The sequence below is a fragment of the Patagioenas fasciata genome, chromosome 24 (assembly GCF_037038585.1).
Source record: "Patagioenas fasciata isolate bPatFas1 chromosome 24, bPatFas1.hap1, whole genome shotgun sequence".
In the NCBI taxonomy this organism is placed as follows: domain Eukaryota; kingdom Metazoa; phylum Chordata; class Aves; order Columbiformes; family Columbidae; genus Patagioenas; species Patagioenas fasciata.
Window position 1 is genome coordinate 7,459,640 of NC_092543.1, and position 12,788 is coordinate 7,472,427.

General features: G+C 57.5%; 2 protein-coding genes across 4 annotated transcripts in view; both read left to right on the forward strand.

Annotated features, from left to right (window-relative positions):
- FXYD2 (FXYD domain containing ion transport regulator 2) overlaps nucleotides 1-12,788 on the forward strand; it is a 98,508-nt gene that overhangs the window by 63,356 nt on the left and 22,364 nt on the right. The gene's annotated exons all lie outside the window — the stretch shown is intronic.
- The window catches only part of DSCAML1 (DS cell adhesion molecule like 1), an 88,074-nt gene that overhangs the window by 53,122 nt on the left and 22,164 nt on the right, over nucleotides 1-12,788 (forward strand). For all 3 annotated transcript variants that reach the window (XM_065855625.2, XM_065855626.2, XM_065855627.2), the window contains exons 4-5: nucleotides 10,622-10,768; nucleotides 11,993-12,271. In XM_065855625.2, the coding sequence (XP_065711697.1) occupies nucleotides 10,622-10,768; nucleotides 11,993-12,271 (426 nt within the window). The remainder of the gene's footprint in view (nucleotides 1-10,621; nucleotides 10,769-11,992; nucleotides 12,272-12,788) is intronic.

Here is a 12,788-nt window from a genome sequence, read left to right on the forward strand (position 1 = left end):
CGAGGGAACCCGCAGCCCTCCAGCGCTCCAGTTTCTTTGTGAAAGCCACTACCTTGCAAGAGCAACTAAATATGCTGACAATAATGACAGCGATAGGCAGTCTGGGTAGCACGCTCTCGTCGTTGTTTGCAGCGAAGGAGGACGCTTCGGTGGGGTTGCAGCTGGGGTGCGGCTCACTCGTGCTGTGCTGATCTGCAGCACCAGCACCTCTGTTCCGAGCCAGCCTGCTCCGCTGGGCGCAGCGAGATTCCTGCTCCAGATGCCAAACCCCTACAACAGTTCTGCGGGATGAGCAGGTACCGGCGTTGTTCCAGGCTCCCCTGGCACCGGGCTCCTTCCCCGGGGTCCGTGGCAGGAGCGGGCTGGTGCAGGCGCTGCGAGCAGCGACACAGTTCTTGTGCTGCCATCTCTGACCCACGGGGTTTGGGTGCTGCTGGTGCTCGCGGGGTGCAGGTGTCAATGCTGAGGCTCCCCAGCACCCAGACAGGCCTGTCTCCATCAGGACTGCCAGGTGTTAAACGAAGCTACTGTGCTGGTTTTGTTCTTGGACCTCTAACTAGGTCAACATACGGTTGCCTTGTCTCAATAATTATTGATACGATGCGGGGGATCGTGTGCGGTGCAGGAGGGGGCTGCTCCTCCTCCCAGCCGTGCTGCCGTCGCCACAGCCCCACGCGTGGCAAAGATGCTGCTTTTTAGTGCATTTGTGCCGTGTCTCTGTTGGGAGGAGCAATGCTAATGCAACGCGAGGGTTGTTTCCCCCTGTGAACGCACACAGCTCCCCAGTTGCTCTCCGAGCCTTTTCAGCACTAAAATGGGGGTGGTTCTGGGGGTACCTTCATTGGCACGGGCTCGCATCAGTGCCTTCTTGATAAAAACACGCAGACCAGCTCTTTGAGTGAGGTGACATGCAAAGAATAAACGCAGCTGCCCTCTCCAACCGTTCAGACTTCAGAGCTGAGGAGGAGGTTGTGTCCTGGGGATTTTTTTCTGTTGCTTTTCCAGCGCTAACGAGCGGGGAGGAAGTTCTGCTCTTTGTTGGAGTGGCGGTCGCCGGTTTTCTCGCCGTGGTGCGAGGCAGGGAGGGGTATGGTGGATGTGCCACGCGTGTCTGCGTGGACAAGTGGGACCGTGGCGGTCAGTGACCGCACAGGATCGTTCCACTTCACTCCTGAGCTCCTTTAGCGAGGCTTTCAGTTTTTCTCATCAGATCAAAAGAAGGGCTTGGCTTTTGCAAGATCTATTTCAGCCTGGTGCAGGGCAGCGGTTTGTAGCTCTCTTGCAGTTTTCCATGTGGCAGGGGGAGCTTTCTGGCCCCCGGACTTTCCCCAAAGGGTCTCAGAAGCTTCTCACTCTCTTTTCTGGAGCATCACCATTTTGGCCTTTGCAAACAGATCTGTTTATGCTATTCTTGCGCTGCCGAGTGTATTTCTGGCTGTAGAAACAGTCTAGAAGAGGATCCTGGGTGCATGCTTGGGCTCCGCTCTCCGATTCCAGGTGTTTCTAGAGACCAGCTGTTGGATTCGGAGCATCCATGCGCAGAGCGGTGTGAAGGTGCTCGCTCAGGAGGTGCGCGGCTGCCGTCCCGCAAACCGACACTGGGGATTTCCCCTCGTCCCGAGCAGGGGGCTGGAGCCCAGCTCTGCTCCTCGGCGCACGCCGGTGCCCTCTCGGAGGGACCCGTCACTGGGAGCGATGGGTGCTGCCGCCCTCGCCCGTCCCAGCCCCGCTGCCCCTCCGCTGATCGCTCGGCACGACGGCATCGTCGTGCAGCATGAATTCCATTAGCTCATTTGTCTCTGGCTCCCTGAGCCCGCAGATGATTTAATCCAGAAGTGGTTTACGAGGAGGAAGCGCGGTTTAGTCGGCACAGCTTAATAACCCCCTCTGGCTGGTGCGGGTAAAGCCGAGCTTTGGGCTGGGCCAGGGCGAGGAGCGGGGTTGGGAGGGGACGGTCCCTCCCGTGCGTCCTCGCATCCCCCCACTCGGCGCGGGAAGGTTTGCTCAGCAAGCTGCAAAAAATCATTACATATGCTGCTAGTGGCCTGGTTAATTAAGATCTACAGTTCTCTGGGTAGGAAAAGACGACCTATATTTACTGTATGTAGGAAGACATCTGTCAGCAAGAAGCGCGAGATACCCCAGTGCAGGTTTGTCCTGCTTTCTGCAGGCTCTGAATTGCAACTGTTTTCAGGCTCTGATGCAGCCCGAGTTAATTTTAAGATGACTGTTACTATTCTAAACATAAGGAAGGGCATATTTAGCCTCTCAGTACTCAAGAAGGCAAAACCCCCTGCATGTTTCTAGTAATTTTTCCCTAACAGTTTGCACAAAACAACAACAACAAATCCTATTTGGTTTCTGCAAAAGAATATGTTCGAGGGTGATCGTAAAATAGATTATTTTTAAATCTGCAGATGGTTTCCACATATTCCCCCTCAGCTCACTGCAGCTTTCCACCTCAGTAAACCGGTTTGTAATTTAGCCGAGGGCTGTGGAGCAAGCGTTCTGTCGTCTTGTTTTTCTTGTTCTCCTCCTTTAGCCCCCCCATGATCTTTATGTCCCCTTTCTTTGTGATTTCCCCTCGCTTTCCCCGACGAGGGGCCGTGGGTGCTGCAATGGGTGCTGCAATGGGTGCTGCAATGGGTACTGCAATGGGTGCTGCAGTGGGTGCAAGGGCTTGGGGGGCTGATGGGCGCCATCCTCCTCCTCCCAAGCAGCCCTGTTTTTGGTGGGGAGCCTCCTCCGCATCGCTGGTGCCCGCTCCTGTCCACACAACCCCGCCATCTGACGGGGTCTTGGGGGCTCCCCTGGCTGCTCGAGCCTCGGAGAAGGGCGGTCGAGGGTTTCCGAGTGCTCGGGTGAGACACGCGGCCCTGAGAAAGACAATTAGAGAAAGGACGCGCTTCCAGTCCTGCGATACGGTTCCGCTCCCTCCCCCTCCTCCCGGCAAGAAAACACGGCTTTTGCTATTTCTTTGTTCTTTCATGGTTCAGCGTTATAATTATTGAGATTTCACTGCAGGGCAAAATGATCATTTGACAATGTAAGTGGGGAAAATAATTCTCGTGTTATGCAGCAGCCTTACTCTTATTATAATTACGGCGAAACTCCTGCAGACTGAAGTGGGGGCAAAGAATTTCCTCCTATGCGGGTATTTGTCTTTTCAAGATTTCTCGAGATCTGATTGCAGATGTGAGGGGTTTTTTTCCCCTCCCGTATTTTTAATAACCCGAGGTTCTTGATGGATGGCAAAGGACTGTAGTACCTGTTGTTTTCCCCTTTGTTTTCATTAGGCGTTTTCCATTTCTGTCATTCTCGGTATTGGTGATGGATTTTTATGAGCAAATATCTTGGTTAGAGCCGTTCAAAATTGTTTGTACAGCGATGTCTGCAGCGGCAACAAAACCCAATTAAAAAAATCAGGGAAAATTTGATGATAGACTGCGAATTAGCCGCTCTTGAAAGGGGGGACGAGGGTTGCTCGTCCGTGTGGCCGCGGGGGCCAGTGCCGTGTTTGTGGCCGGCGGTGCCATGTTTGTGGCCAGCAGAGCCGTGTGTTCGGTGGCCAGGCCAGGCCGGGGGCACCTCGGGGTGTTCGGGGGAGGTCACGGCTGCGATCGCCCCAGGGTGCTGCAGTGTTTCCTTCCTTGGGGTGGGCACGGGCGCCCGCGGCGTTGGCGGCGCTTGAGGAGCCTCCCCAGCTGCGCATCCTCCCTCCCCATCCTCATCCCTCGTGCCGGGGCTGCGAAACCATCGCGGTGCCACGGCGAGGGTGGGGAAGGAGCCTCCTGTCCCCCGTTACCCCGGGGCTGATGGAAATGAGCTGACAGAACAGAGGCAGCATTAGCCTAATTATGGCCGCACGCGCTACCTCGGCGCTGGATTTTCCTTTCTCGGTGACTTCCTGTTTTCCTCTTTGAGATGCAAATTTTTGCACAGTCCTCGATCCAGATTCTCTCCTCATTAGCATGAAATCTGACTAGTTCCGCGGTTTTTTAAATAGCAAATTTAAAAAAATTAAGCGTTGCGCACAAAGTGGCAGCGAAGCCCCCGCGGTTCTCGGGGGGCCGGTGGGGAACGCGCTGTCACGTTTCGGGCGGCATCGCTCTGCTCTGCTGTCGCGGAGCTGAACGGGAGGGATCGCGGCACGGAGGGACCGGAGCCCCCGAGCCCCCAGCGCACCCCAAAGCGCTGCAAAGGCAGATGCGCGTTCACCCTGCCACCGAAGCCTTGCGTGCTGCTTCCTCCTGGCAAACGAGGCTCGTCCTGATAGGAGGTTAAAAAAAAATTACACTAGGAAAATCATTTTTTTTTAAATGAATGTTATCTCGATGGATTTTATGTATTTTATGCCTGCCGTAATCTCGACCCGCTGCCGCTCTGCGCTGGGAGAGGACTGGTAATACATCTGAAGCAGACGGCACTATTTGGTGGTAAATGTCACTCCAGTAATGTTTAGCTCTCCTTGGAAATAGAAATACAATCGTCACTAAGGCGATGCGCGCGATGGGGACGCGGGGCCGTGCGTCCCGTGTGCCCGGGGATGCCTTTCGCCCGGCGTCGCCTTCCGCCCTCCCCAGCCCTCCCTCCCCTCCGCTTTCTACCACATAATGAGTTTGATAAGAAATTGTCTTGTTAACAGGATTAGCCATGGAAATCTCTAGTCCCCTCCTATTCATTTTGTAATGCTCTTCATCCTGTTCTGTAATTTTCTGCTGGTATTAGACGGCTCCGGACCACCTCGGAAGATTAATTCCTCCTCCTTCTTCAGTGGTGCCAGCGTGGTTGGTGCTGGGGAGGGGGCAAGCGCTGGGTCCGGCCACAGAGCTGCCCCCTGGGAATTCCTGCTCCTCGGTGTGTTTTGGTAAAAGTCGCTGTCACCGTGGTGTGCGCAAACACACGGAACCGTCCCCAAACCCTCGGCGCTTTCGTGGTGCGAGTCGCACTCTTTTTCGAGCCCACAAAGAGCTCGGATGGCTCCGAGGTGGATTAAAACCTGGAAAGACAAACTCTGCTCTCGGTTGTGCCCCTGTGGATCCGTTTTGTGGGCAGCGTAACTCTGGATTGACTCCTATGGAAACGGGTTGCAAACTGGCCCTTCGGTCAGTAACGACTCTTGATGTGGTATCTGCTGCCAGCCCGGCAGGACACTTTGCTTCCGAGGGAGTTAATAGGAACAGATCTTTCTCAACGTCTGTTCTCCCAAGTTTGCCGACTTGCGAGCCCTTACCTGGGGAACTGTGTCCAGGTAGCAGCAAACTGCGGGTAAGACAAGAACGCTTGGAGCGGCCGCTCGGAGCGCGGTGGAGATTCAGAACACGGCAGGAAGAGCAGCGCCTTCCATTGGCTGAGGTGGAATGGAGTTCGTGCTTGTGATTTCCTTGAGCTCCTACCTGGATTGCGTTCACACCTCTAAAACGCAGCCTTTTGCTTTCCATTCTAAAAAGCTTCCCGTGTGCAAAATTCTAACATGCCTTTGGTGCCTGGAGAGAGAGGAATGCAGACAGCACAGACTTTGCACCGGGAGTAAAGCGGCAGAGAGGCTGTGAGGTGGACTGTAACATTTTGGGAGAGCCGGGGCACAGCGCGGGAGCTTTCACAAGGTGCTTCCCACCTGGCCCATTCCGTGTGAAGGCGCTAATTTATTCACCGACTTTTCGCTCCCTGCGATTCGCGTGTCCGTGAACAATTACCTTCCCCTGCTTCGTCGGAAGCCATTTGTCATGCAGCTGGTGATTAATTCTTTGCAGCGGGGTTTGCACCTGAGCAGCTGGCGAGAGCCGCGAGGTCTGGCCGGGCTGGTTCCGGCCGCGGTGCTGCCGGTGCCGGGCTCAGCGTGCACGCCGGCGTTGCCAATGCCAATATCTGATCTTCCCGATCTCCTGCTCATTTCGGTGTGCGTCTTCCTGAGGCCTGCCAGGAAAACCCCTTGCTCCGGAGGCTGTTTGTGCCCGTAAAGCTGGTCACTGCTGCAGCAGATCCCTCGGGGCGATGCCCCAGCCCGGAGCCCTCTCTGCCATTCTTCGCAGAGGGTGTTTGTGCACCGCGGTGCCACTGGCTCTCTCCGGGACATGAATTTGGTGCTCAGAGCCAAGCCTGATTATCAGAAAGCCCCCACCGCATTTCCTTTGGTGTTTGTTGGCTCGTGACCGGGCGCTGGGCTTCTGCAAGTAGTTATGTGAAGCCTTTAGAGCCAGTTCGGCGGCAGAGGATGCGCTGCTGCCCGGCAGCTCCGCGTGCGCGGGTGAGTGCGCGGAGAGCGGGTCCCGTCCCCGGCTGATCCATGGGGCCAGAGGTCTGTCCCTGCCCGGCACCGGGGACCTGGCGCTGCGGCTGCCGGGCAGCAGTGTGACAAGGGGTGACAATGACATCCTCGTTTTAAACCTTTCCTTTCAGCTTCTCTCTCTCTCTTTTTTGTGTTTCATCTCTCCCTCTCGGAAAAGCCATTTAAATGCAATTCCATTCTTAAAACCTCTCCCTCATGCATGCCTAATGACTGTCAGGCAGCGGCACCGGGCCCGCGTAGGATCCAATCTCCCCGAGTGTCGACAAGTCATTTGGAAGAAGCCCTGGGAGCGCGCCTGGTTTTATTACAGCGTAATTAGAAATAAAATCTTGTTGCAAGAGGAGAATGAGAGACGGGTGTTAATCCTGTAACGGGAGGAGATGGAGCCGTGCTTATAAAGGAGATTAAGGAGGGGAGGCGGAAAGCCCGTCACGACTCCCCGAATTCCCCCCTCCGCGGCTGTGTCCGTGTCCCTGGCTCCGTCGGCAGCAGACGTGCTGGCATGCGTGCCTGTGCCTGTGTCCGTGCCTGTGCCCGTGCCTGTGTCCGTGCCTGTGCCTGCACCGGGACAGGGCTGGGAGCTGCCTTGGGGTCTGCAGGATGCTCCTGGCACAGCCTGCGGTGCCCGCAGGGACACGGTGCTCTCTGGGGTGGATGCTGCTGCTCCTGGAGCCAGGAGGAGGAGGAGGAGGGAGGGAGCCCTTTGGTGCAGAGCCGGACAGGGTGCTGAGCGGGCGTCGGGTGCGTTACAGATGCCCACAAAGCTTCAAGGTGGGTGCGCGGCAGCGACGTGCTGCCTTCAAAAGGGAGCGGTGGCTGCCATGCGCCTCCCCTGGGACCCCCGCTGTGGGCAAACATGTACAGAAATCTGACAGATATCACGCGGCTCTTAGGAAATTTGCATTGGGCTCGAGCCCCGGTTCCTCTTTCACATCTCCAGGGTGGATGGAGCTTTCATCTCAGTGCCCACTCCAGGCTCTCTGTGCTTTCGGTGTTGGCCGTGGCACGGAGCTGGGCTCAACCTGTGGAGATGAAAAGCACAACCACCACCTGCCAGCTCCCCACCTGTCCCATGTCCCCCACCCCGCCTGGCCGCTGTGTTTTGGGGAGGGAGGTGCCGGCAACCGATGCTGCAGCTGGCAGAGCGATGGGGCGAGCGGTGCCGTACCGTGCCGTGCTGTGCCGTGGCACGGGCAGGAGTTTCCCTGCTGACTGGCTTTGCTGACCCACCCCGGAGGCTCCTCTCCCCCGGGCCAGCCCCGTGCCGGGCAGCCGCGTCCTGGCACAGCAGCCGCAGCCGCGAAGCGCCGCTACGGCAGCGGCGGAAAAGCACAAGCTTTGTTCTTTGGGGCTTCCCCCTCCGTGTCTTCCCCCTGGGGAGGTGTTTGTCACTTTAAACGTGGCCAGAAATAGCACCAAACAGTTATTGGATTTGTCCGGAATGCCTTGGGATGCTTATGCTCCAAGTACAGCTAATTCATAAACGCTGGCACCTATTGATTCTCCAGCAGTTAAAATAGACTGCGTAAGGAAATAGTGGCCCCAGAGTACCAAGGGAAAGTTATCTCATTAGTCTTATGAACTATAAAATGTGCTCTCTCCCGAAGCCCTGACCCCATTGTTTTTATAAATCTATACTGGATAGAGAGTAGCTGGTAACCTGTATCGACTGTAATTTTTCTCTTGAAATTGGAAGGCCCTTGGGACCGATGCTGGCGTTTCATGACCACCACAGGCAGCGGGATGCAGGAGGGGATTTTGGTCATAGCAAACATGTCTGTCTGTGTGTGTGCACAGGTATCGAGGGCCCCTCCTGCTGCTTGCTGTGCGAGACCCCCCTCGCCCTGTGTGGTTCCTGGGGGCTGGTGGGTCTGGCCGCCCCCTCCTCTCCCCTCCCGTGGGGTGGGTGCAGGGGGTTGCTGAGGCATTTCCAGAGGCAGCGCCTCGGGTCTGGCTGCAAGAGTTATTAGAGGCACATCCCTCCGGTCTGGCCACGGATGTACTTAATCCTCTGCTTCCCGTAAAGCTTTTCCACCTCCTGGCAGGCGGAAAGATCTGATTTTATTCGGCGACCTTCAACGTTAATCTCGCTAGCAAACTCAGCAATAAGTCACTTCGGTGAGGTCTCTGTCGGAGCTGTTTACATCAATTATTGCCCTGCATCTCTCCCTTGAACCAGTGTAATGCTCCTCGACGGAGTTACTTGTCCCTTTTTGAAAAAAAAATATGGCAGCTGTGTTGTCAGGTTATAGACCTCACGTTTAGCGTAATGGCATCTTTAAAGCTGTGGCTTGCAAGGGGGCAGATGCTGCCCCGCTGCACAGCCCTGCGTGGCTTTGTTTGCGGCGCTGAGCCGCGCGCCGAGCGGGGGCCGCTTGGGGCTGCCGAGCACTTTGGAAAATACAGCCCCCCCGTTACCGTGGAAACCGGCTCCCCCCACCTCAAACTCCAGTGCAAGCCGATGTTCTCCGCTTACTGGTTTGATGGGAGATGAAAAATTAATGTTTGATTTGCATGTTATTCCAGTAGCGCTGGCGGGACTGCTCCCCTCCCCTCTGACGGGGGTTCGTGCGGGTCCCGCGGTGCCTCCGATCGCTGGTGCTTAGCGAGCCTCTCTTGCCGCTGCGCATCTGCTCCCAGTCGCATACCGGTGCAGCGTGTGCTGCTGCGCTGGTGTTGCCGTGCCATAGCGTGGAGGCAAAACCGTGCCGGAGGTTTTGGCTGGGGAGCCTCTGAGCCGTCCAAACTGGGATGGAGATACAGCTCCTCCATGAAGCAGCCAGCTTCACGTGGCTATTTCTGTGCTGTTGAGGGTGCCTAATGCTCTCCTATCAAGCAATTATAGTCACATCTAAGCTGCAGCTGGAGCGGGGCAGTGCCAGGGGAGCGTGGGGCTGGTTCTGGGATGTGCTCTGGGATGTGCTCTGGGATGTGCTCTGGGGTGTGCTCCGGGACGTGCTCTGGGGTGCTGGGCCCTGTTTTCTGCCCGTCTGTCAGCTCAGATCCTTGCAGGGAGAGGCGTCTGCGGCCCCAGCCCCGGCGCGGGCAGCCAGGCTGCTCGGGGAGCCCCTGCCTTTCCTTCCCCGATTCCGCCTGTGTTCCTCCTGCTCCCACAGCTTCCACCTTGGCACTTTCTTCCCCCTAAACCGAGAACATCCCAGTGCTTCTAAAAGGCGCCGTAAGGAAGAACAGCTGATTCTCCTCAGCAGCTAGGTCCTGGTTTGCCAACCATGGCGCGGGACTTGAAGGAGCCATTTGCAGCCGTTGCTGATTTAAAGGCTGGGCTTAAAGGTTTCAACTCCAAGCGTTCAGCTCTGCTAATTACCTTCTGCTTCTCTGCCTTTGCTGTGTTTGGCAGGGGGTGCTTTGGCTGGCAGCCGAGCAGATGGACCACCCTGTCCCAGCTGAGGCTCCGTGCTGGCTGGTGCTGGAACAAGCCCCAGGGCCCCACAGGAACGGGGCTCAGAGGCTGCAGTCGCTGTTTGCAGTGGGGCAGCGTAAAGGGGGTTTTCAGGTGGGCAGGGAGCTTGTCTCCAGTGCCTCTGCTTACCCTGCGCTCCATGCAGGCACCGAGTTGTGCCACAGCGCAGGCTTGCTATTTGTGTTAATTCCTGTTAATATTCTTGATGAATTCTGGTGGTCAGGCTGGCTTTGTGAGGGACAAACGCTTCTTTCCCCATGTTTGCTGGCATGTGCCGGGCTCCAAATCCCGCTGGCCGGGGGCTGCAGTGCCCGGTGCTGCGCTGCCCTGCCTGCTCTCCCCCCATCCTCTTCCCAGGGCTCTACTAGCAGCTCAAGCCCTTATTTGTTTTCACATGCTTCTAAGTAAGTTAAGCTAATTATTAACTCAGCAGGACGGATTCACTTTTAATTGCCGCGTTGCTATGCAGCACGCGGCGATGGGGCGGTGCGGCGGAGCATCGTGCAGGTGGAGCATCATGCCGCTCACAGGTTGTCTGAACCCCCCAAATCTGGGTCCCGACGTGTTGAGGTGCATGTGAGGACACCCCGAGTCCCTCTGTGTGCCCGGGGCTGTGTTTGCCGCAGGATGAGTGCCGCCAGGGCACCCTGTGCCCGCAGCCACGTGCTGCTCTTGCACAGTCACGTGCTGCTCTTGCACACACGAGGTTGCTCTGGCGAGTGCTGCTTCTTAACCACTTTGGCTCGATGTCACCATCCTGTCTGGAACGTCAACCGTGGGGGGTGAAACCAGAACCCTGCTTTGCCTGCCGAGAATGAGGGGCTCTGCCTGACCGAGGTGCTGAGAGCCTGGGAGATGAGGTGCTGGTTCAGGGCTGGCTCGCTCACCCTTCTCCCCGCTTTTGTCTCCAGAAAATAGGTTTTTTATTACTTCTTACGGAGGTTTGTACATATCGGACGTGCAGAAGGAAGATGCCTTGTCCACCTACAGGTGTATCACCAAGCACAAGTACAGCGGGGAGACGCGGCAGAGCAACGGAGCCCGGCTCTCGGTCTCAGGTGAGCGACGCAGCTGCCGGCGATGCTGGAAAGGGGGAGCCCGTGTCTGTGGGGGTGTCCAGCCCGGCCTCCCTGCCCTGCCTGCCCTCAGCCATGCCCATTTTCCCGGAATGCAGGAGGAAGCAATGGCATCTCTTCCTCCCATCCCCATGGCGAGGGGACACCCCGGTTGTGGGGCAGGAGGTCCCGTTGGGGCGCGCAGGGGGTTCGTGCTGCCTCGCGTGTGCCCCGGAGCGCACAGCCCCCCAGTGGCGGCCCCGACGAGCGGCAGCGCGGCGCGGCACCCTGAGCGGGAGGGCGACGGGCTGCGAGGCGATGCGATGTGACAGCCGGCGATGTGAGCAGCCTGACGCGATGTGACGAAGATGCAAGCGATACTGCGGCGCAGGCAGTGCAGTCCGGAGTGCCGGCTGTCTCGGGGCGCTGCCGGCTCTGCTCGCTGCCCAAATTACTCTGCTCGGGAGGGAGTTCGCTTGACTTGCAGCCACGGCGCCGCTCCTCCCGCTCAGCTCCCTGCCATATGCTTTTTCTGTCCTCGCAGGCTGTGGCGCCCACATTAGCTGCTCATATGAACCCCACAGAGGGCAGAGAAGGGGCCGGGACAGCCAGGCTGGGGCTTGCCCGACCTTGCCCCGGCCTCTTAGAGACCTGAGGGCCCCATGTCCCACCCGCCGGGTGTATCATCCCCTCTCCACGTGCATTTGATCTGGCCCGGTCCCCTCCTGGCCGCTGTCATTATTTACACGTCACAGCATTTTACTTCTGCTTGGGAGTAATGAAAGAGGTTTCTTTCCCCTGGAATTTAATTTCACGCCTGAGACTTGGTGATTAATTTTCTCCTTTCCCAGCTGCCTGATGGGCCCCTTTGCTTGTAAATTTTGAAATGTGCCACGGAATTTGTGTATTTTGCACCAATTAGGTGTCACCTTGAGTAATTTCTCTGGTGCGGAGTTTGTGCATCCCATCAGTTAGTGAGGTGTGTTGTCCCTCCCAGCCCCCACGAGCCTGCTGCTCCGGCCACCAAGGGCTGGGTGGGACAAGCCACTGTCCTCATGCCCAGTGGAGGATGTGGCTGTTGTCCCTGTTCCTGACTGGCAGTCACCGTCTCGCAGGGGAAGGCCGTGGTGCTGGTGCCGAGGGGACGTGGTGGTGCCGGTGTCCCCGTGGGGAGAAGCCTGGTCATGTCCTCTTCACCGGGCAACCCTGTTTCCTCTCCCAACGCAGACCCGGCGGAGTCCATCCCCACCATGCTAGACAGCTTCCAGTCGCGGGAGGTGCGGACGGGCCGGCCGGTGGAGCTGCCCTGCATCGCCTCGGGCTACCCCAACCCGGCCGTGCGCTGGATCAAGGACGGGCGCCCGCTCCCCGCCGACAGCCGCTGGACCAAGCGCATCACGGGCCTGACCATCAGCGACCTGCGCGTGGAGGACAGCGGGACCTACATCTGCGAGGTCACCAACACCTTCGGCTCCGCAGAGGTCACGGGGACCCTCACGGTCATAGGTGAGCGCCAGCCAGGGGGAGCGGGGCACGGTGGTGGGGACGCCTCTGTCCTGCTGTCTTCTTAAATAGAAAGCTTTTAGAAACGTAAAGCCTGAACGGTTATATACAGCCGTATAAAATACAAGCCATGTGTTCAGCGTGGCACGCTGGAAGCTGCCGTCGTGCGCCGCAGCGTGTCCGATGCGCTCCGGGTGCGTGCAGGAGGTTTGTCACGCTGCGTCTGCAGCCGTTCCCTGATTTACCGCTTCAGCCAGGGCAGGGAGAGCGGCCTCAGGAAACGTCACAGCAACACCGGGGGATGTAAATTGCTGGATGGCGACATTGCTTTTATGTTAGGCGTCTCTGCGCTTTGTTTTGTTGATATACATAAAATAAACTCCAACCAAACAGTAAATACCATCTGGGCAGGCTGAGGATTTATCATGTGCTTTGTTCCTGGGGGTTTCTGCTGTCACCGGGATGCTGGAGGGACCGGGGCCGCCATGCACCGTGACTTAGCGGGAACAGCAGTGTGGCG